Genomic DNA, 20,785 nt, shown 5'->3' on the forward strand with positions numbered 1-20,785 from the left:
ACTCTTGCTTCGTCCAGTGCTGAGGTGTCTCATTTCTTATTGTCCAATTTGGGGCGAGATGCGCTCAAAATGCGTGGAAAGACCCAGAAAAGTGCCGTGCTGGGGGAGCACACATGGTTCTGTGAGCTAAACCAGGGGTAGGTGGGGGTTGGCAGGCGGGCGTCGGGAAGGGCAGTGGGGGTGAGGTGATGAAGGCTTGTCTGGACAGGTGGGAACTCTACCTCACTTACATCTGTGCCCCCTGGTAGAGAAGCTGGCACAGTAGTTGAGGAGTTGACTTGAACCCACGCGCGGTATGCTCTGAGGACCAGTTAGGAAAATGGAAACCACGTGGGGCTTTGAGCAAAGAGAATTTAATTTAGGGAATTGGTTAGACAGGTATTATTGGAGGAAGAAAGGCAAAAAGGGAGCCCTGTGGGAACACAGTGATGGTAACTGTAGGAAGTGGGTACCAGGTGGGCCTCTTCTCAGCGGATGCTCCCAGGAACCTCCCACCTTCCGGTCTCTCTGGCACCCCTGGTGGGCCCTGATGGGGAGCCCTCTGCTTTCCGGTCTCTCTGGCACCCCCTGGTGGGCCCTGATGGGGAGCCCGCGACAATCCCTGCTCTGTGATGTGTTCCAGACTCCGATTCTGCGTATTATCCAGTGTTTGCTGTAATGGTGTGAACACGGCTCTTCCCAGCCTCCCACATCCTAATCCGAAGCCAGAGAAACGAGATGGTGGTTTAAACCACGAGAAAGTATGAGACAGCTCAGATCTGTACCTCTTTCTATTTCTGGGTAGGAAATTCCTCCAAAGTGTAGTGGGTTAAACAGTATTATTTTACATGGTTTCTGTCTCCAGCTGGGGGCTTGCCCGGGGCTGGAGGATCTGCTTTCTCCGGGGCTCACGCACGCACCTGGCAAGCTAGTGCCGCTGTCGCGGGAACCCTGGGTCCCTCCACACCTGGGCCTCCCCACGCGGCTGCTCGAGTGTGTTCACAACAACGTGGTGGCCGGCCTCCCCCAGGCTCGTGGGCCAAGAGAGACAAAGGCAGAATCCTACCCTTTTATATTTAAAAAAAAAAAAAATTATTATGGTAAAATACCCACGGCATAAAATTTACCATTTTAACCGTTTTTAACCACACAGTTCAGTGGCATTGGGTGCGTTCGCCCTGCTGTCTAGCCGTCACTACCATCCATACTCAGAAATTTTTCATCTTCCCACGCTCTCCCCTTCCCTCACCTCCACAGAACCCCTGGGAACTTCTATTCTGCTTCCTACTTTCTGTCTCTTTCCATCTCTTTTATGGCCTAGCTTCAGAAAGCTCTCCCTGTCATTGCCGCTCTATCCTGTGGTGACACAGGTCTGCTCGATTCAGGGTGGAAGGGGATGGCACAGGGGTGTCAGGAGGCAAGGGGCCCTGGAGCCCATCAGGAAGCAGGCTACCATAGCCCGTATTCCTTATCCTCGTCCTTATCCTAATCCTAATCTTAATCCACGCACCTGAGAATCATACCTGACTCCCTCCCTGCATCCGGTCAGTCAGCAAATCCTGACATTTCTGCCTCCCCAGTCCTAGAATCTTCCCTGCTCCTCATTCCCACCTACAGTGTAGTAGCTCCTAGCTGGTCCTCATGACTCCACCTGCTTCCCCCACAATCCCTCCTCCCATTTTGTAAAGAGAGTTTTCTTTTCTCTTTAAAAATGAATTGTTCATCTGATCATAGAAGGGATGCATACTTATTGCAGAATATTTGGGAAATACAGAAGGGTGCACAGAAGGCAATAAAAATCCCACCGCTCAACAAGCCACTGTTAATTCCACACACACACATGCACACACATACTCTTCCAGTCTTCTTTCTGTGTGATGTTGTACGTATGTGTGTGCATGTACAGACTTGATAATTTTTTAAACGAATATATGATCAGACTATATGTAGGTTTTACTCTGGCTTTTAGTGCTTGCTTCAGCAGCACATAGACTAAAATGTCGCTTTTAAAATTCAATTTAGCACATTTTCTTATGCTATTAAGACACTTCCTGACCACTGCATAAAATATATCAGATGGATGAATTATCTTTTATGCAACCTGTTCCTTCTTGTCAGTGAGTGCATCAAGGTATTCAGAATTTCATATTACAGATAACTCTGTGATGAACATCCTATACTATCTTGGCATCTCTTTATTTCCTCTAGATAGATTCTTAGAAGAAGAATGAGTAATCAAATGTGTGAACACTTAAAAGGCTTTGATATGTTTTGCCCAATTGCCCCCTGGGAAGTGTGTGCTCATTTACACGACCTTGGCAGGGTACGTGAGCTGTCCTACCACACTCTGGCCCCATTACCTCCTATCTCTTGAAACGTGACTTCAAATTACATTTGTTCTGAGTGTAAAAGTAATATATTTTCATTAAAAAAAGAAGTGAAGAAAAGCATACCAAATAATGTTAAAAATACAATGACTTCACCCTGAAATGTTTTGTTAACATTTTGATATACATTATTTCTATTATTTGGTGAGGAAATGTATGTATGTTTGTGAGTGTATACACACATATATGTGTGTATATAGTTCTTTTTTTTTAATGTTTATTTTTGAGAGACAGAGAGACAGAACACTAGTGGGGGAGGAGCAGAGAGAGAGAGAGACAGAATCCGAAGCAGGCTCCAGGCTCTGAGCTGTCAGCACAGAGCCCGATGCGGGGCTCGAACCCATAAACTGTGAGATCATGACCTGAGCTGAAGTTGGACACTTAACTGACTGAACCACCCAGGTGCCCCTGTGTGTGTATATAAATATACACATAAACGCACATAACTACACACATACATTTTTAAGAGTACTGACATCAAACCATAAGAAATTGATGTTTTTAGGTAAAAATGATTAAATAAAGGCAATTTTGTATGAGCCAAGCTAATAGATTTACATAACTGGGATCAAATCATATATATGGTTTTATACTATTTCTTTACATAATAATTCACAGAGAACATTCTTCCATATCCTTAACTGTCATCAGCTATATAATTTCTGATAACCGCATCTCATTCCATCATTGGAATGTGACTTCATTTATTGAACCAAATCGCTATTGCACAGTGAGGGAATTTCCAGTTTTGCTGTTACATTTTTGGAAGTTTATAGTATTACTAAAATAATAAAGTACAGCGGACTTCTTTGTAGATAAATCTTTAGCACATCTCTGAATATTTCTAGAAAGAAAAGGATAAGGTGAAACGTGGGGAACATCGCTTCCGGGAAGCGTGTGCCCTCCTCACCAGTAGGAATTATCCTGAAAAGCAAACACAACTTTGTCAGTTTGGCCAAACCACATTGGTAGTCTCAAGTGGCTTCCTGTGGTTTTCATCAAATTCGTCTAATTACTCGCAGAGTTGAGTATTTCCCACCTGTGTGAACTTCTGCAGCTGTCCTTTCTGTATACGCTCAGGCTCTTAGCTCTTTTCTGTCAGCTACGCCCACAGTGTTATGTTTTTTGACATACGGAAGTCTTTTCTTGTGGGTATACAGTCAGATACCAAGAAGGTACCTACAGATGAAAAGTTAGGCGTCCGTTTCCTTTTTAGCATCCAGAAACCGTGAGCCAAATTTAATGTCCAATGGAAGTAATTCCAGCAATAATTATGCCCATTGTCACCCAATTTCTTTTTTATGTGCCTCTTTTAATGGTTCTATTAGATATGTGCTGTTTATGGTAAATTCTCCCCAAATTTCCTTGAAAGTAGATAAGGTATAAGTAGTAATACAATGAAGAATAATAGATATTGTAGCAGTTTTTTGTGCTACTTTCCCAACCCTTGTAAAGATTTAAAAGCAAGAAAAGATGAACTCCATTTTTTTTATTTTGCGGGTAGATGGTACAAAAAATATTTTAAATACTTTGCTTTACTTAAAATTTTTTTTCTGATTATAAACTGGCTTTTGTTCCCTGTCCAAGATTTCATAGTTTGATATTTAGCTTTACTGTCTGAAAATAGTTCCTTGTATGCCATAGTTGCGGTCCATCTGGGGTGCCTCAGAATGATCAAAACATACAGACCTTCATGGGGTCTCCAGTGTTTCTGTAGGCAGCTACCCAGCCTTTTGGGTATTGTCACCTCCTGCCCCTCACCGTGGGGCACTTGACAATCTCTGCATTGAAGGTTTTTACTGTGGCTTCTGGGAACTCTGCTCCAGGATCAGCTCTGATCTGTTTCAAATTCAAATCTCCTGATGCTATGGGACCAGGGGAGACTCAACAGTGTGTATTTAACAAGTCCCCAAATAATCTTTTATGCATTTTAAGTTTGAAAGCCCCTGGCAAAGTAGCAAATATAATAAACAATTATGATGGACCTTTTCTAGATCACTAATAACTTAGAAAATGAACTGAAAACCCGATCTTATTTATTTTTTTTTTTTGGCATCTGCTAAGCTTATAGAGATAGCGCCCTCTTCTGGCTCCTTGCTGTGAATGCGTGTGTTTTTTTTTTTTTAATTAAAAAAAAATTTTTTTTAAGTATGACATTTTCTTGCTCGATGTTTCAGTTTAAGAGGGGAAAGATGACAATACTAATACTATTAATACTAATATATTTCAAAGTTTAAGAATAGTTAAATGTTACCTATAAACAATCTGTTGTGACTTTCATTTTGTTGTTAGTAATGCAAAAATAAAATAATTTAGGAAGGCTGTACCTTAATATAGCCTCTGATGATGGTCTCACTTATATAACTAACCAAGACCATATTATGTTTCACTATCATGAAGGAAAAGAATTTTTATCACCCCCTCCTAGTAGTAACTGTGATTTAATTCTTCATGTGACTTTTTAGAGTTTTATTCTTCTACACGGGCAGCTCAGATATGGCCCATCTGATTGCAGGGCTATGAGAACAGCTGTCAGGACTGGCTGTGTGCGGTTAGAAAACTTGGGCCCGTGGATTAAAAGAAGTAGGTATGAGTAAATAGGGGTGACTCTATTGCAAAACTCTGCCTTTATGGCCTCTTTGTTATTTGGCTCAGGAAAGACCTTTGACCCGTGCAATTCAGCAAGTGGGGTCTGCAAGGATGATTCAATAAAGCTTCCTAGAGGTTGCAGACCAAGTGCCTAGTTCATATGCTTACGTTCACAAGAGGGTGTCTTTATGAAATCAGGTTTATTTACCAGATACATAATTTTGTATATGCTTTTGTCTTCTTTTAAAGAGGATGTGGTGTCTTACTCTCTCGAATATTTCTTTCTCATTGCTCTCCTTAAGAGGAAAGACGAAACGAACACAAGCCCACAATGGGCAGTGTGTGTCCTAGAAGTGATTTTCCGGATTGCTTGTCACGTCCCTGACAGATTTTCAGACCAGTTCTTCTAAATTAGTTAGAACAGAGACTGTCAAGTCAGATTGGATGATTACCGTATGAAGTAATGCCTTGACCTTCAAACCTTTTGTTCTGACCCAGTGTTTCTAGGTAATAGTCTTCTGGAGACAGGTTCTTGAGTTTAGTCATCTTTGATTTCATGACGCCTTTGGCTTTGTTCAGAGGAGCAATTCAAAAATGGAAGTGCTTACATTGTCCAAGGTGCTTTGAATACATCAAGTCAACCCAGATTTTTTTTTCTGTATTATATCTCAGATATCTCCCCAGGCCACTAGAGTATTCCTGCTGGTTTCTGGGTGCCAGATTTCCTACCAGGATTATTTTTGTGTCTCTGCCTCTGCCACTGTCCTTTGTGCCCTGTCTACTGCCCCTTGATGATGAGGCCACCCTAGGCAGTTTACATATTTGGTCCCGAATTGTCATGACTACCTCCCTATCTCCTTTTGGGTTTTGATCCATTGCTTTTAACATGAAGGGGAAACCATGATTAAATGGGCTAGTTATTAGGCTAGCAGTATTTTAGTTTGCTCAATACTCCCCGCTCCACTGGGGGTCAGCAAACTATAGCACGTAGACCAAATGTAGCCCACCATCTGTTTATGTAAAGTTTTGTTGGAACACAGCCATGCTCACTCCTTTCTGTCTGTGGCCAGCTTTGCAATACAATGGTTGAGGTTACAACAGGGATCCTATGGCTGGCAAAGCCTATACTTTTTTAACCTGACCCTTTGCAGAAAGTTTGCCTCCCTCTGCTCTACATGATAGGCTGATGATGCTACCGCATTTTGGTGACCATCATTATTTTCCTGTTTATGAACAGAATGAGAAACCAAAGTGAGGGGTGCCTGGGTGGCCCAGTTGATTGAGCATCTGATTTCGGTCACTATCTCACAGTTCATGGGTTTGAGCCTTGCATCGGGCTTTGAGCTGACCGTGTGGACAGTGAGGAGCCCACTTTGGATTCTGTGTCTCCCTCTCTCTCTGCCCTTCCCCCTTTTTTTCTCTCTCTCTCTCTCAAAAAAATATTAAAAAAAAAAAAAGAAACCAAGGTGATATCACTGAACTGAATAGGATTTCTGAATTAAGAATTCATGTGTTCATATGTTTAGACCAAATTATCGATCAGGGTAGTTTGTAGGGAGCACCCTGACAATTGGACATTGAGCTATCTCCTTATATGAATACATCTTTGGAAAGAACAGACACATACATACTTAACTAAGGAAATCATTTTCTATTTAAGAACTGCATGTTCATTGTTTTATTGCAGTAAAATAGACATAAAATTTACCACTGTCACCATTTTTAGGTGCAGAATTCAGCATTAAGCACGTTCACAGTTTTGTGCAACCAACACCACCATCTGACTGCAGGGCTTTTTCATGTTGCAAAACCCAAACTCTCTTTCCCATTAAACACAAACCGTCCATTCCGCCCTCCCAACCAGCTCCCTGTGACCACCATTCTGCCTTCTGGTTCTATGAATTGACGACGCTAGTTACCTCATGTAAATGGAATCAGTATATTTGTCCTCTTGTGTCTTTCTTACTTACCATGACGTCTTCAAGGTCCATCCATGTTGTAGCATGTGTCAGACTTTTACTCCTTTTTAAGACCAAACAAAATTCTGTTGGTTATATATACTGCATTTTGTCTACCATTCATCCCAGTGGGCGTTTGGCTTGCTTCTACGTTTTGGCGATCGGGAACAGTGCTTGCTATGAACATGGGTGCGCAAATACCTGTTCAAGTTCCTGTTTTCCCTTCTTTTGTGTTTATACCCAGACGTGGTATTACTGGATCAAACAGTAATTCTATGTTTCAGTTTTTGAGGGACCACCATACTATTTTCCACAGCAGCTGCGCCATTTTATGTTCCCACTAGTAGTGCCCAAAGTTCCGGTTTCTCCATATCCTTCTTGTGATTCTCTTTCTTTCTCTCTTTCCTTCATAATAGCCATTCTGACGGGCATGAGGTGGTATTCCATTGTGTATTTCTTTAAGTCATTCCCTCAGTATGTGTTACGTATCTTCTAGCCTGACATTTATTCCATTCTGCGTATGGATTTTTTGGATAGTTGATAGATGTATATATTGCAAAAAAAATGTATCACAATAAGGTTTGATAACACATCTTTTCATCTCCCACAATTACCATTTGCCATTGTTGTTATGGTGAGAACATTAACACTGCTCTCACAGCAACTTTGAAGTCACAACACAGTCCTATTCACTGTAGTCGCCATGGTGACTATATACTAGATTCCCAGAACTTACCTTATAACTGAAAGTTTGTACCCTTTAACCAATATCTCCCCATTTACCCTGCCCCCCGCCCCTGACGACCACCATTCTACTCTCTGTCCTGAGTTTCATGTTTTTAGATTCCACATATAAGTGACATCATATAGTATTGATCTTTTTCTGTCAGACTTATTCACTTAGCATAATGCCTTCAAGGTCTATCCATGTTGTTACAAATGGCAGGATTTCTTCATTTTTTTTTAGAAAAAAATATTTATTTTGAGAGAGGGGGACCGTGTGAGCAGGGAAGAGGGAGAGAGAGGGGGAGAGGGAAAGTCCCAAGCAGGCTCTGTGCCATCAGCATCGAGCCAGATGTGGGGCTTGAACTCATGAACCATGAGACCAGGACCTGAGCCAATATCAAGAGTTGGTTGCTTAACCGACTGAGCCACCCACGCGCCCCAGGATTTCTTCCTTCTTATGGTTGAAAATATTCTGTTTTAATATATCCCACATTTTCTTTAACTGTTCATCAGTTGAAGGACACTTAAGTTGTTTCTATGTCTTGGCTGTTGTGCACAATGTTGCAGTGAATGGAGTGTAAATGTCTGTTCAGTAGTGATTTCATATCCTTTGGATATATACCCAGTGTGGGATTGCTAGGTCATATCGTAGTTCCGTTTTTAATTTTTCTGAGACACTTCTGTGCTATTTTCCATAGTGGCTGCATTGTTGTGTTTTGATTTGCATTTCCCTAATGATGAGTGATGTTGAACATCTTTTCATTTTCATGTACTCATTGGCCATTTGTATATTTTCTTGACTATTGAAGTCCTGTGCCCATTTAAAAAATTGGATCATTTTGTTTGTTTCTTTTTAAAAAAATAATTATTTATTTTGAAAGAGAGTGCACATAAGCAGGGAAGGGACAGGGGGAGAGAGAGAGAGAGAGAGAGAGAGAGAGAGAGAGAGAGAGAGAGAGAATCCCAAGTAGGCTCTATGCTATCAGCATAGAGCCCACCTCGGGGCTTGATCCCAAGAACCGTGAGATCATGACCTGAGCTGAGATCAAGAGCCCACTTAACCGACTAAGCCACCCAAGTGCCCCTGTTTGTTTCCTGAAAAGGAAGAAGAAAGTTAGAAGACTCATGCTTCCCAATTTCAAAACTTACTACAAAGCTGCAGTGATCCAAACAATGTGACACTGGCATAAGGACAAGCAGAGAAAAGCGGAATAGAATAGCCTAGAAAACCCAGAGAAAAACTCTTGCATACGTGGTCAAATGACTTTCAACATGGCGATATCGTTCAAGGCGGAAGGGCCAGGCTTTAATAAATGGTGCTGGGAAAACTGGATACTCACATGTAAAAGAACAAAGTTGGATCCCTACCTAACACAGTACAAATGGACAGTGCAAACAGACCTAAAACTATAAAGGTTGTAAAAAAAAAATATAGGGGCTTCTGGGTGGCTCAGTTGGCTAAGCATCCGACTTCAGCTCAGGTCACAATCTCACGGTTCATGAGTTCGAGCCCCGCGTCTGGCTCTGTGCTGACAGCTCAGAGCCTGGAGCTTGCTTCAGATCCTATCTCCCTCTCTGCCCCTCCCCCTTCATGCTCTGTCTCTCTCTCTCTCTCTCTCCAAAATAAATAAACATTTAAAAAAAGAAGAAGAAGAAAAAATATAGAGGGAAAGATGCCATTGGCTTTGACAATGATTTTTTTAGATGGCCCAGGCAACAGAAAAAAAAAAGGACTAATGGGACTACATCCTGATGAAAAACTTGTGCATCAAAGGACACCGTAAAGAGAGTAAGAAGGCAACCCACAGAATGGGAGAAAGTATTTGCAAAATCACATATCTGATAAAGGATTAATACCCAAATTCTTTAGAATAGAGAACTCCTGAAACCTACATTCCATTTTTAGAGAAAATCAAGAGACCCAGGAAGGCAGTCCATACTCTAGTCCCCACGTCCTCAAACCTAGGCCAGTTACTACCAACCTGAAGTGTATCTTTGGGGAAGAGTTATTGCCCAGCGCTTGGTGATTATTGTTAACATGAAAGCCATCCAGGATTTCTGCTGACAGAATATAGGGAGCTTAAGTAAGGAGCAAAAATTATTTTCCTCTCTTGCAACTAAGCAGAAGAGTAATGTCTAGTGGCAGAAGGATACTGGATGAGAGATATTTTCTGCCAACAGGGTCATAAATCTACTGTTATTAATTTTTGTTCCCCTGGAGGCATTAGTTGCTGATTCACAGTTGTACACTTCATCTTCTTTCATATTGGGCTAGTGGCTTGGCCCCAGTGCTATTTAAACTCAAAGCTTCTCTAAGGACTAAAATATATTTAAAAATTTTTCTGGAATCCACCTCCAAAATCATTTATGACAGGATATCGTGATTCTTTATATGCTGAGGGGTTTATAGGCCAAGTTTTTTGAGACATTTTCCATTTTGCATATGTGAGCCAAAAATTGGTTTAAAACTTTATTGTTCTAGGCACTTTCTTTCCTACTAAAGAAAAAAAGTCCTAAAACACACTGTGATTGTGCAATACCCCCTCCAACCTTTGGGCTTATTCACCTTTTCTAAAATTTAGAGGTGTGGACCGACCATCAGGCCTGTCACATACAGTTGTACAGGTTGAATGCCGTACTAGGGAGCCACCACTAAAGGGGTACAGTTCACGACAACCAAAAATTGTGTGCTTATTGTGATGACTTTTCTGGAAGAATCAGCACGATGCGTTGTTCTAACAAAATCCGTATATTACGACCAATTCCTAAGGGTAGACCAAAGTGTCTTGAGGAAGGGGCACATTTGCATTGTTCCCAGGATGGCTCCACATGGGATAGCCCCACCTGCCTTTTGCTTTGCGTCATACATGGAATTCAGGCTGTGGGTTCCTACATAGGGCGCTGCTCCCCTCTGTGGGCACCAACAGAGAGGTGGTTGTGGGCCAGGCCATCCTTCCACTTGACGGTCTGTTAGCTCTACAGCTGGATCCCACATGGCTGTCTGGGTGTGTATAACTGTTCTAACAAAGGGCTGCTGTGGGGCCTTACAGTGTAGCAGGAGAAGTTAGGGGTGATGTCTTGCAAGAAGAATAACCCACACAGATCCCGCAGTTGAGGACGGGAGGCCACTTGGCCACCACGACAGCGTGATTTGCCGGGCTGGCTGAATTGCACTGGGACATTACAGAGAGTCTGCTCCGCGCCCTCTTTGCTGTGAACATGTCACCCAAGCGGGAAGAGTGTTGGGGTAGCGGGGCATGGCACCTGCCGCAGGGCCTGGGGTCCAGGGTGCTGGTAGGCTGGCGGCTAGTGTGCTTGACCGGCATGACGATGGAGCCCAGCCAGGAGGGACATCCGTTCTATGGGAGTTTCTGTGAGCACGTGAAATAGGGTGCCGTACCTGTATTTATTTTTTCTTTTTTAAAGTTTATATTGAGAGAGAGCGTGTGTGTGTGGGGGGGGGGGTGCACACGCACAAGTGGAAGAGGGCACAGAGAAAGGAAGAGAGAGAGAATCCGAAGCAGCTGTCAGTGCAGCACAGAGCCCCACGTGGGGCTCGAATTCATGAATCGTGAGATCACGACGTGCGAGATGAAGAGTCAGACGCTCAACCAACTGGGCCACCCAGGCGCCCCTTGCATGGAGAAGTAGTGCAGAGATGGCAGGTGATTTGTCGTAGGCACGCTTGTGCCAGCTGCAGACCTGGATTTTGCTCTAGAAACCTCGGCTGTGTTCTGTAGCTTGAATGGACCCTTCCAGCACCATATGCTCTTACTTGTGAGCAGAGCTGCATCCTCCTTATCCTTGTCCCCGTAAAAGTGCCCCTGTGGATTCTACACGATGAGTGTGAATGAGCGGATGAGTTACACGTAAGCTGAGCTGTGAAAACACGATGACCGTCTTTTCACGTGTATTTGGTCGTATGGCTCAAACGAGGAGGTAACGCTTCTTGGTAAAACAGTGCTGGTTGCTGTTGTATTTATAGCCACCCCTCCCCACCCCCGCATGACAAACCCTTTGCTGATGCCGGTGACACCAAGATGCATAAGATGGGACCCGTGTCCTCAAAGAGTCCACCGTCCAGTCGGGGAGACCGACACAGAGGTGCACCATCACAGAGCAGGCGGCAGTGTTAATGAAGTGTGCAGGGCAAGCATGAAGAGGCCAGCCTGGTGAGGACAGGCACCGGATCCCGGGGAATAATCCCCTGGCAGGGGCAGAGAGCCACGTGAGCCAGGAACACGGGAGAAGCACAGTCTAGTGAGGCGCCGGCATCTGGGAAATCCACCTTCACCAGGACCCTCGAAGGGGACGGGTGATCCATATGGCAGAAGGTGATCCTGGGAGGCAGGAGGGACTGGATCACAAAGGACCTCTGAGCTAGAACAAAGCTAGAATGTGTTGCTGGCTCACTGTTCTGGGGGCTGGGAGTCCAAAGTCAAGGTGTCACATTGTCGTCTTCTCTGTGTGCATGTCTCTCTCTGTGACTAAATTTTTCTTTTTTTTAAAAATAAAGTTTGTTTATTTATTTTGAGAGAGAGAGAGAGTGAGGGACAGCATGGTGGGGGGGGGGGCAGAGAGCAAGGGAGAGAGAGAATCCCAAGCAGGCTCCATGCCGTCAGCGCAGAGCCTGATGCGGGGCTTGAATTCACCAACCGTGAGATCATGACCTGAGGCGAAATCAAGAGTCGGACTGAGCCCCCCAGGAGCCCCCCATTTTCCCCTTGTTTATAAGGACACCAGTCATGTTGGATTAGGCCCATCTTAATGACCTCACCTTAACTTGATCTGCAAAGACTCTATCTCCAAATAAGGTCACAGTGGCAGGTGCTAAGGGTTAGATTCAGCATGTCTTTTCAGGGGGTGCAACTCAGCCCAGAGCAGCCTTGGATGCGGTGGAGGAAGTTCATTGGCTGTCGGATCCACACGGGGCACTGCACGCAAAGGACAGCACCTCCCCCTCTGGAAGGTGTGTTGGAGGGGGAGGGGGCAGGGCTAGGACCCAAGGGGGAGCCGAGGGGGTGCATGGAGGGCGCTGTTGGCACGCACACTGCCAGGCCCGTGCCTCCCCTCAGGGCCCTCACACCCAAGGCCGGATGTCCCAACCCACGTGCACCAGCTTTGTTTCTTGACTTAAGCAGGGTAAGATACACAGGACAAATAGAAAGCATTTCTAAAATAAGAAATCTCACCCGGCCCCTGGGGGGCTCAGTGGGTTAAGCGTCTGACTCTTGATTTCAGCTCAGGTCAGGGATCTCATGGTTTGTGGGATCGAGCCTTGCATCAGGCTCTACACTGACAGTGTGGAGCCTTCTTGGGATTCCCTCTCTCTCTCTCTCTCTCTCTCTCTTTCTCTCTCTCTCTCTCCCTCCCCCTCCCCCGACTCGCAGACTCGAGGTTTCTCTCTCAAAAGAAATAAATTCTCTCTCTTAAACATAAATAAATAGGGGTGCCTGGGTGGCTCAGTCTGCTAAGTGTCAGATCTTTGGCTCAGGTCATGATCTCACATTCAAGGGTTCAAGCCCTGCCTCAGGCTCTTTGCTGCTGCTTGCTTCACATTCTGTGTCTCCTTCTCTCTCTGCCCCTCCTCCGCTCACACTCTTTCTCACTCTCTCAAAAATAAATAAATGTAAAAATAAATAAATAAGTAAGTATTAACAAACAGTAGATAGTGCTTCTTAAGGAAGCCCCTGGTAAGAAACAACTGAAGGATGGGAGAGGAAATAAAATGGACATACACAGTGAACGGGACACAGCCCCAGGGCAGCGCTTCCCAAACTCCAGTGAACGGACTTCGGGGATGGGCCTAGGGCTCTGCATTGCCGACAAGCTTCTGGCTGTGATGCGGCGGGCCGCACTGCCCACACCTGGGGTAGCTAGGACATGGGGTGCAGCAGGTCTCAAGGGCCAAGCCTGTCCCTCTGTCTGTGTCTGTATGTCCTGTGAGTGAAGAATGAGTTTTACATTTTTGAATGGCCAGAAGAATGTTTGTATCACGTTAGAAAAAAAACATGAAATTCAAATTTCAGTGTTCATCATATCTTATCACAGCCCACTCTTTCGTATTGTGTCTGGCTGCTGTCACAGGGGCAGAGGACAGAGCCTGCGCGGAACCTGGAATACTTACTTGGTCCTTACAGAAAGGGTTTGCCGAGCCCATGGCGTGGCCGGCCAGGCCCGATGAGGCCAGCAGGGGGCAGCAGAGAGCCGTTTGTGGCCAGGCCTTCCCTGGGACCTGGGGAGGGGTATTTGGAAATGCGGTGTAGGGGGACTAAACTGAAGCTAAGGATGGAGCTCAGGGCACTAGGAGATGAGGTGGGAGTAAGTAGACAACGTCTGGGGAAGCAGGGCTGAAAGAAGTAATAAGAAGAGATGCTGCTGGGGCTGGCAGGAGAGGTGGGCCCAGAGCAGGTGTGGAGGCCCAGGGATGCCGCGTGGGGCTCGGACTTTGGGCGACGGCAATACGGAGTCACTGCAGCGCTTTAGCTTTAGGCGGTGGAAGGACAGCACTGTTTGGGGGGCGGGGAGACTGTAACTCTGGTGCCATGGGGACGCTGTCACAACAATCTGGGGACAAGATGTTGAGGGTCTGCTGAGGGCGGGCAGCCGGGAAAGGAGCCAGCAGCCAGAGTGAGCGAACCAGCCAACCCACAAGAGGGCTCAGAACTCACTCTCTCTTGGGTCCTGCGTCTTTACCAGGACACCGTGGGTAAACAGCATCACTAACTTTTCTCTTTCTTTGCCTTGTTTTTCTCTGCTTTCATGACAACCGACCGTGTTGCAGTTGGGGTGGTTCTCTTTTCCTTCTGGCCGCGCTCTTTTCTTTCTAGTGGCTCCTGCAGATGTGGGATTTCATCCATTACTAGCGCAGCTCTCAGCCTTTGGGGGCCGCCTTTCTGTTCTGCCTTGGAGAAGCATTTCCTTATTATTATTTTTTTAATATTTATTTTTGGGAGAGCGTAAGAGGGGGAGGGGCAGAGCGAGGGGACAGACAATCCAAAGCGGGCTCTGCACTGACAGCAGACAGCCCAATGTGGGGCTCGAACTCACAAACTGCGAGATCATGACCTGAGCCGAAGTTGTAAGCTCAACCGACTGAGCCACCCGGATACCCCCAGAAGCGTTTCTTAACGGGGGATGGGGAGGGCTCACAGACTCCTTTTAGAATCTGGTGAACACCGTCATGAACCTCCCCCCAAATGTACACAACCAGGGAGACCCAAAGTCTGACCTGTGATGTCAGGGCTCATGCACTCCCTGAGGCCAGCTCCTGTTAAGGGCCCCTGCCCTGGGGGCTGCACGGCTTAGGGTCAGCTGGGCGCCAGCTGCCTCCTGGCTTTAAGGTTTGGGGCTCGACATCAGAGACGCTTGCCTTCTCCCTCCCAAGCTCCTCCCTGCCCTTCTCCATGTCTTACGGAGATGATGTAGGTATGTAAGCCTTTCTTTGGAATGGATTAAAACTTTCAGACACACAACACAGGAGCTAGACAGACCTCCTAGGATGCCAGGTCCGGTGGTTCTCAGCTGTGTGTTGAGCAGCGTGAAGCCCAATGGGGAACGTCCCTGAGCAAGAGAATCTGCTAGAAGGCTTACCAGCTGGGCAGACTAACCTCTTCCTATGCATTGGGCCAGGAAACATTGTGTTCACAGAACTATGAACATGTAGAATTCTATTTTGGGGGACGTAATACATCATAAAATCCCCTTTATTTGAAACAAAAAGAGTACTATATCAGATGCAGTCTTATTTAGGAAATTATTAGCCTCCATAACTAGAAATAAGCAGATTACATTTTTTAACAGATTAATTTAATCTCCATAACAAGGAACGTTTAGAGGAATATAGTCATTCAATTATGAAATGTTTCCAACAGACAAATGGAAGCTTGGAAGCTTAGGACTACTTTTCAAATTTTCCAGATTTAGAAAATCTAACCCAACGTCAACTTTTAATAAAAGCAGCCTTTCCTAGCAATTGTGGTCTCTTAGCGTGGGTGTATGTGCATGTTTTTAACAACAGCTTTAGCAGAATGTAGTTTATAGAACATACACTTCATTTGTTTTAAGTCCATAATTTTTTTTAGTCAATTTATTGATGTGACCATCACCACAATAGAAGTTTAGAGCCTTTCTTTTTTTTTGTTTTTAAGTTTATTTATTTATTTTTGAGAGAGAGAGAGAGAGAGAGAGAGAGGGGGAGTGCAAGCAGGAGAGGGGCAGACAGAGAGAGGGAGACATAGAACCCGAAGCAGGCTCCAGGCTCTGAGCTGTCAGCGCAGAGTCTGACGCGGGGCTCAAACCCACGAACGGTGAGATCGTGACCTGAGCTGAAGTCGGACGCTTAACTGACTGTGCCGCCCAGGCGCCCCCTAGGGCCTTTCTGTCACCCCCAAGATGGTTTTTTACTTTTTAATTGCAAGAAGTGGCATTAGAAAAATAAGAATTCTAATCGATTACTTTCTGTGTTTGCCTCCCCAAGGTTGTCTTCTTACTAATGAGTGACCTTTCCTGGTATCTCTTCCAGGCAAACACGACAGAGCTGGAGCAAAGCTCTTGCAATCTTATCAGGAACTGAGGTGAGTGCTATACCAGGCCAGACCGTCCTGGCCCCTCTAGGCCTGGAGCACCAAGGACTCGCTGAAAGAACTTCTAGATCTCTTGACTTTCAGACCTGGCTGCTTTGGAATGTGACTTTTTTTTTTTTTTTTTTTAATGATAAAGTGCCTGGAAAAGATTTAAACAGAGATATTTCCAGATTCTTATGAAAAGCCTTCTTAGCAGCTCGCAGAGCATTTTCTCACGACAGGTTTTATTGCTTACATTCTTCCGAAATGTTGTCAGGAAACGAAATATTATTTTTGATGGCATCTTAAATGAAACTCTAAACCGAGCGTTTGTTTTACGAATCACTCCTGTCTCCAACATCATGCCCAGTGCCTGACGCCTCAGACATCTGCGTAATCCAATGGAAATGGAAGTGGAGACTGCGAGATGCTAACTTCTTGATGCACATCCTAAACACCCAGCGTTCTTGAAGCTGGCAACAATTCACACACCTGATTGCACCGAATTTATTGAAGTGTTGCTGAAAGCTTCCCACCAGCAGCTTTTTTTTTTTTTTTTTTTTTTTTTTTGGCCCATAATGAGATTTTCCAATCTTGGGACCTCTTCATTTCTTTTACTCCCCCATCACAAACTTCTTATTCCTCTCATGCTTGATTTAATGATTTATGACATCCACGGAATTTTGGGCACTTCTGCTGGCGCGGTTTGGGCCGAGAGAACGCGCACGTCCATATCGGACACGTGCGTGGAGTCTGGGTCCCAGAGCAGCTGGGCTCCTTTAGGCGACACGGGTGGGGTGCGAGGCCGGGACACCGGCAGCGTGGTGCTCCTTGGCCGCGTTCCGATACCGGGAAGTAATGCCCTGTCGGGAGGAGCAGATCCAGGCAGGGCTGCGGGCTCCTCTTCTAAAATGCGAGGAAGGAAAGGAAAAAAAAAAAAAAATCAGAGAACATGAACTGTAGGGTGATGGCGAGTCTTGTGTATTTGTAAGCCTAATAGTTGGATCATCCATGACCTGTTTCTTATCCCTGTGTTTTTCCTTGGCAGCAACATTTCTGTGGTTCCTCCTACCCCACCTCCTCTGAGTGAAAGCCAGTGCACCAGCAGCTCCCACAGGGTAATGTGTCTGTGCCTCCCTGGGGAAGGGGACGTGGGAGAGAAATGGAGGAAGAAAGGGGGTCTGAGAGGTTGGACCAAGACCCCCAGAGCAAAGGGATCCAATTGTGGCTGAAGCTGGCCGTGGAGGGAGGCAGAGAATAGAGGCCAGAAGGGCTGGGCCTGCCCAGTGTCTGTGTGTCCACTATGCTTTGGGGGCCATGGGATCATCTGCATAACAGTGACTCATCTGCCTGCACCCCACAACCTCATGTATGCCCCATATCCCCGCCTATACCCCACGTCCTCACCTGCGCCCCACATCCTTGCCTGTGCCCCCTGTCCTCACCTGCACCCCACATCCCCACCTGCACCCCGTGTCCTCACCTGTGCCCTGCATCCCGGCCTGTACCCCACATCCTTGGCTGCACCCCACATCCCCACCACTTTACTCTTGTCATTTTGCTGGCTGTCTTCCCTAACTGTGCACTGTGCTCTTGAGTGTGGGGTTCTGAATAGGCTGCAGTGTGTTGGGGGCCTCTGGGGGTGTAAAAAGAAAGAAATACATGTCGATTCACAGGTGTGTGATTTATACGTATGGGAGTGCCTGGGGTGTGTGTGTGTGTGTGTGTGTGTACTTTTGTGTGTTTTTAGATGCTAATATAAAGTAGACCAGGAGCATTTCTGTCTACAGAAATTAGTGGTATGATCTTGGAGTTACCTGTGTTCCCACTTGGGAGGTGGAAATAATTATACTCCTCTGGCTTGTTTCTCATGGCTGGTGTGAGAAATTAACAAAATAATGTCTGTACTGGTACTTGGAAACTGTAAAGTAAAAAAAAAATAATAAAAAAATAAAAAAAAGAAACTGTAAAGTGCCATGAAAACACACGGTCTTGATTATTTTCATTATTACCATTCTGCAAATTAAAGAGAGTAACTATAGCTGTACATAGAAAGGCACATTCATATGCTAGTGAGAGAGAGAGAGTATATTCATTCTTTTTCCAGTTTCAAACTGAGACCCTGGAATGAACTTCAAAATTCTGTTGTCCACTTTCTACTTGAGATTCTAAATCCTCCCAACTTGTTCCAGCACAGATGTATTTCCTGAATGGATGGACAGATGGATGGATGGACGGATGGATGGAACAGGGAAGGAGGAAGGGAGGGATGGAGGGAGGGACAGAGAGATGGAGTGAAGGATGAATGGAAGCAGGGAAGGAGGGATGGAGGGATAGGTGGATGGGTGGATGGAAACAGGGAAGGAGGGATGAGTGGATGGATGGAGGGAGGGAGGGATGGAGGGAGGGATGGAAACAGGGAAGGAGAGATGGAGGGAAGGAGGGATGGAAGGATAGATGGATGGAGGGATGGAGGGATGGATGGAGGCATAGAGGGATGGATGGATGGATAGATGGATGAATGGAAACAGGGAAGGAGGGATGGAGGGATGAGTGGATGGAGGGATGGAGGGATAGATGGATAGATGGATGGAGGGATGGATGGAAACAGGGAAGGAGGGATGAGTAGATGGGTGGCTGGAAGGGTGGAGGCATGGAGGGATGGATGGAGGGGGAGACAGAGGGATGGAGGGAAGGATAGATGGAGGGGTGGATAGATGGATGGGACTTGAAGGGGAAGTGATCTCCTTTCTGTCATTTTTGCTTTTTCTTCTCTCTCCTGCTTGGAGGGGTGGAACTAACTCCTGGCTCCAGGCTGGTCCCCTGAGCCTGGTACCACCATTGGCCCCTGTGTCATTGTTGTGTTGGCTGTTGTGTTGCCATCCCCTCCGCCTGGAGCTGGGGTGGGGTCATACAAGAGCAGGTTAAAGAAGCAGGAGTGTACTTGACTGCAGTCTGAGCCAGTGAAACGTCGGTTATTCTTTCCAAGAGGTAGTTGCTGTCAACGCCCCTTGCTGATGCCCCTTCTTTAGATGTGCGTGTCAAACCTCAGAGGAAAGAAGCTGAGTAAGAGGGTCCCTACCTCCTGAGAGGATAGTGCCCTCCCCTCTCCAGACATGCATGCACACACACCTGCACGCACCCGGAGCACCCCGACTCCACTCACACCTGCCAGTGTTTGGGGGTTGGCGACCTGGAGGCTGCTGGGGCAGACACGGGTCTTCAAATATAACTCTCATTATCTCTCCTCTGTCTCTGTTTTAGTTACAGGAACTTGGTCAGTTTAAAGGATTTAATAAGTCCATGGAAAATTTGTTTCTGTCTGTTACCACCCACATGAAAAGTAAGTGGATGCCTCTGATGTGTTCCTCCCACCACCCCCCGGGCCAGCCAAGCCCATTGGCCGAGGCACGGCCAGGGACCTCTATCTCCAGGCCCTGGGGAAAGCCACAGTGCCGGCCCTTCACCCCTCCCGTGCAGAGCAGGCCTCTGGTTTCCCGGGGGAAGAGGAGACACCCTTCAGGCCACTGGAGTGGCTCAGTTTACCCCTACTGCTACCCAAACCTGCCAGGGCTCAGCACAGACCTGGCAGCCGGTCCTGGCACCCATCACAGCCTCTCCCAAGGACAGCGGAGACAGAGGGTTCCAATGAATGAAAACTGGGAGCTTTCAGGCCAGGCAGGGCCCAGCATCTGTTGCTTGCGTGGAACTACTTGTCCTTTCCTCCTTGGTAAATTTATCTTCTTCAATTAGCAGTAACCCTATGATTTGCAGATGCAAGGAACCCAGAACTACCACTGCTCAGAATCTTGCCTCTTTCGATGTTGTTTCCACTCAGTTATTTCCCCCTGTGGATCTTAAGCTGCAAGTCCCAGAGAATAGCCCCCACTTAGACCTGGTAAGGTGCCCAGAGCAGGCCAGGCATTTAGAGAAGGTCCCGAGTGGGATCGGGGGGTCTTGGGCATCCGTTCTCTCTCACGGTGCTTCTGTTTGGTTTCTGCCCATGCCAATGCCTGTGGATGGGGTCGGGCTTGTGCCTTGGCTCTGAGACAGTCTTATTATTTGATTTTAATTAGTCCTCTGAGTTCCCCCACAAGCGCTTCCGAGCTGTATCGTGACAACTGAAATCAAAGCACCCTTTTTAGCTAAACAGGGAAGTGACCGTCTCACGAGACCGTCTGTCCCCCTCTGATTCAGAAGGGCGAAGCAGCCAAATCTCATGCCACCTGTTTGCTAATAGAGCTCAGAGGTTTAAAACCACCCCGTTAGTCTGCCGGGCTTGCGGACCACATCCGCCCTCCGTGTGCACGAGCCTTGGACGCGGGTTTCCAACTGGAACGGCGGCCTGAACTCTGAGCGGCTGGCCCCGTTCCTGCTGACGCTGCTCTTGTCGAAACTTCTGAGCGTCTCTTTCTAGAAGCACGGCCTCTACCCAAATCCATGCGGCTTATGTGAACTCCCTCCCACCACTGTATTTTGGAATCATGTCTCAGCATTAACTCTGGCCTGGTAACCCCTCAGCCAGACGCCCAGAGAGGCAGGACGCACGTTTCATCTTGTCCCATGTCCCACTCGCCCTCCT

At 46.4% G+C, this 20,785-nt stretch overlaps 1 protein-coding gene across 6 annotated transcripts in view; it reads left to right on the forward strand.

Annotated features, from left to right (window-relative positions):
• Positions 1–20,785, forward strand: part of SYTL3 (synaptotagmin like 3) — a 96,470-nt gene that overhangs the window by 38,452 nt on the left and 37,233 nt on the right. For all 6 annotated transcript variants that reach the window (XM_042940204.1, XM_042940200.1, XM_042940205.1 and 3 more), the window contains 3 exons: positions 16,164–16,215; positions 17,252–17,321; positions 19,468–19,546. In XM_042940204.1, coding sequence (XP_042796138.1) covers positions 16,164–16,215; positions 17,252–17,321; positions 19,468–19,546 — 201 coding nt within the window. The remainder of the gene's footprint in view (positions 1–16,163; positions 16,216–17,251; positions 17,322–19,467; positions 19,547–20,785) is intronic.

The sequence above is a fragment of the Panthera leo genome, chromosome B2 (genome assembly GCF_018350215.1).
Source record: "Panthera leo isolate Ple1 chromosome B2, P.leo_Ple1_pat1.1, whole genome shotgun sequence".
In the NCBI taxonomy this organism is placed as follows: Eukaryota; Metazoa; Chordata; class Mammalia; order Carnivora; family Felidae; genus Panthera; species Panthera leo.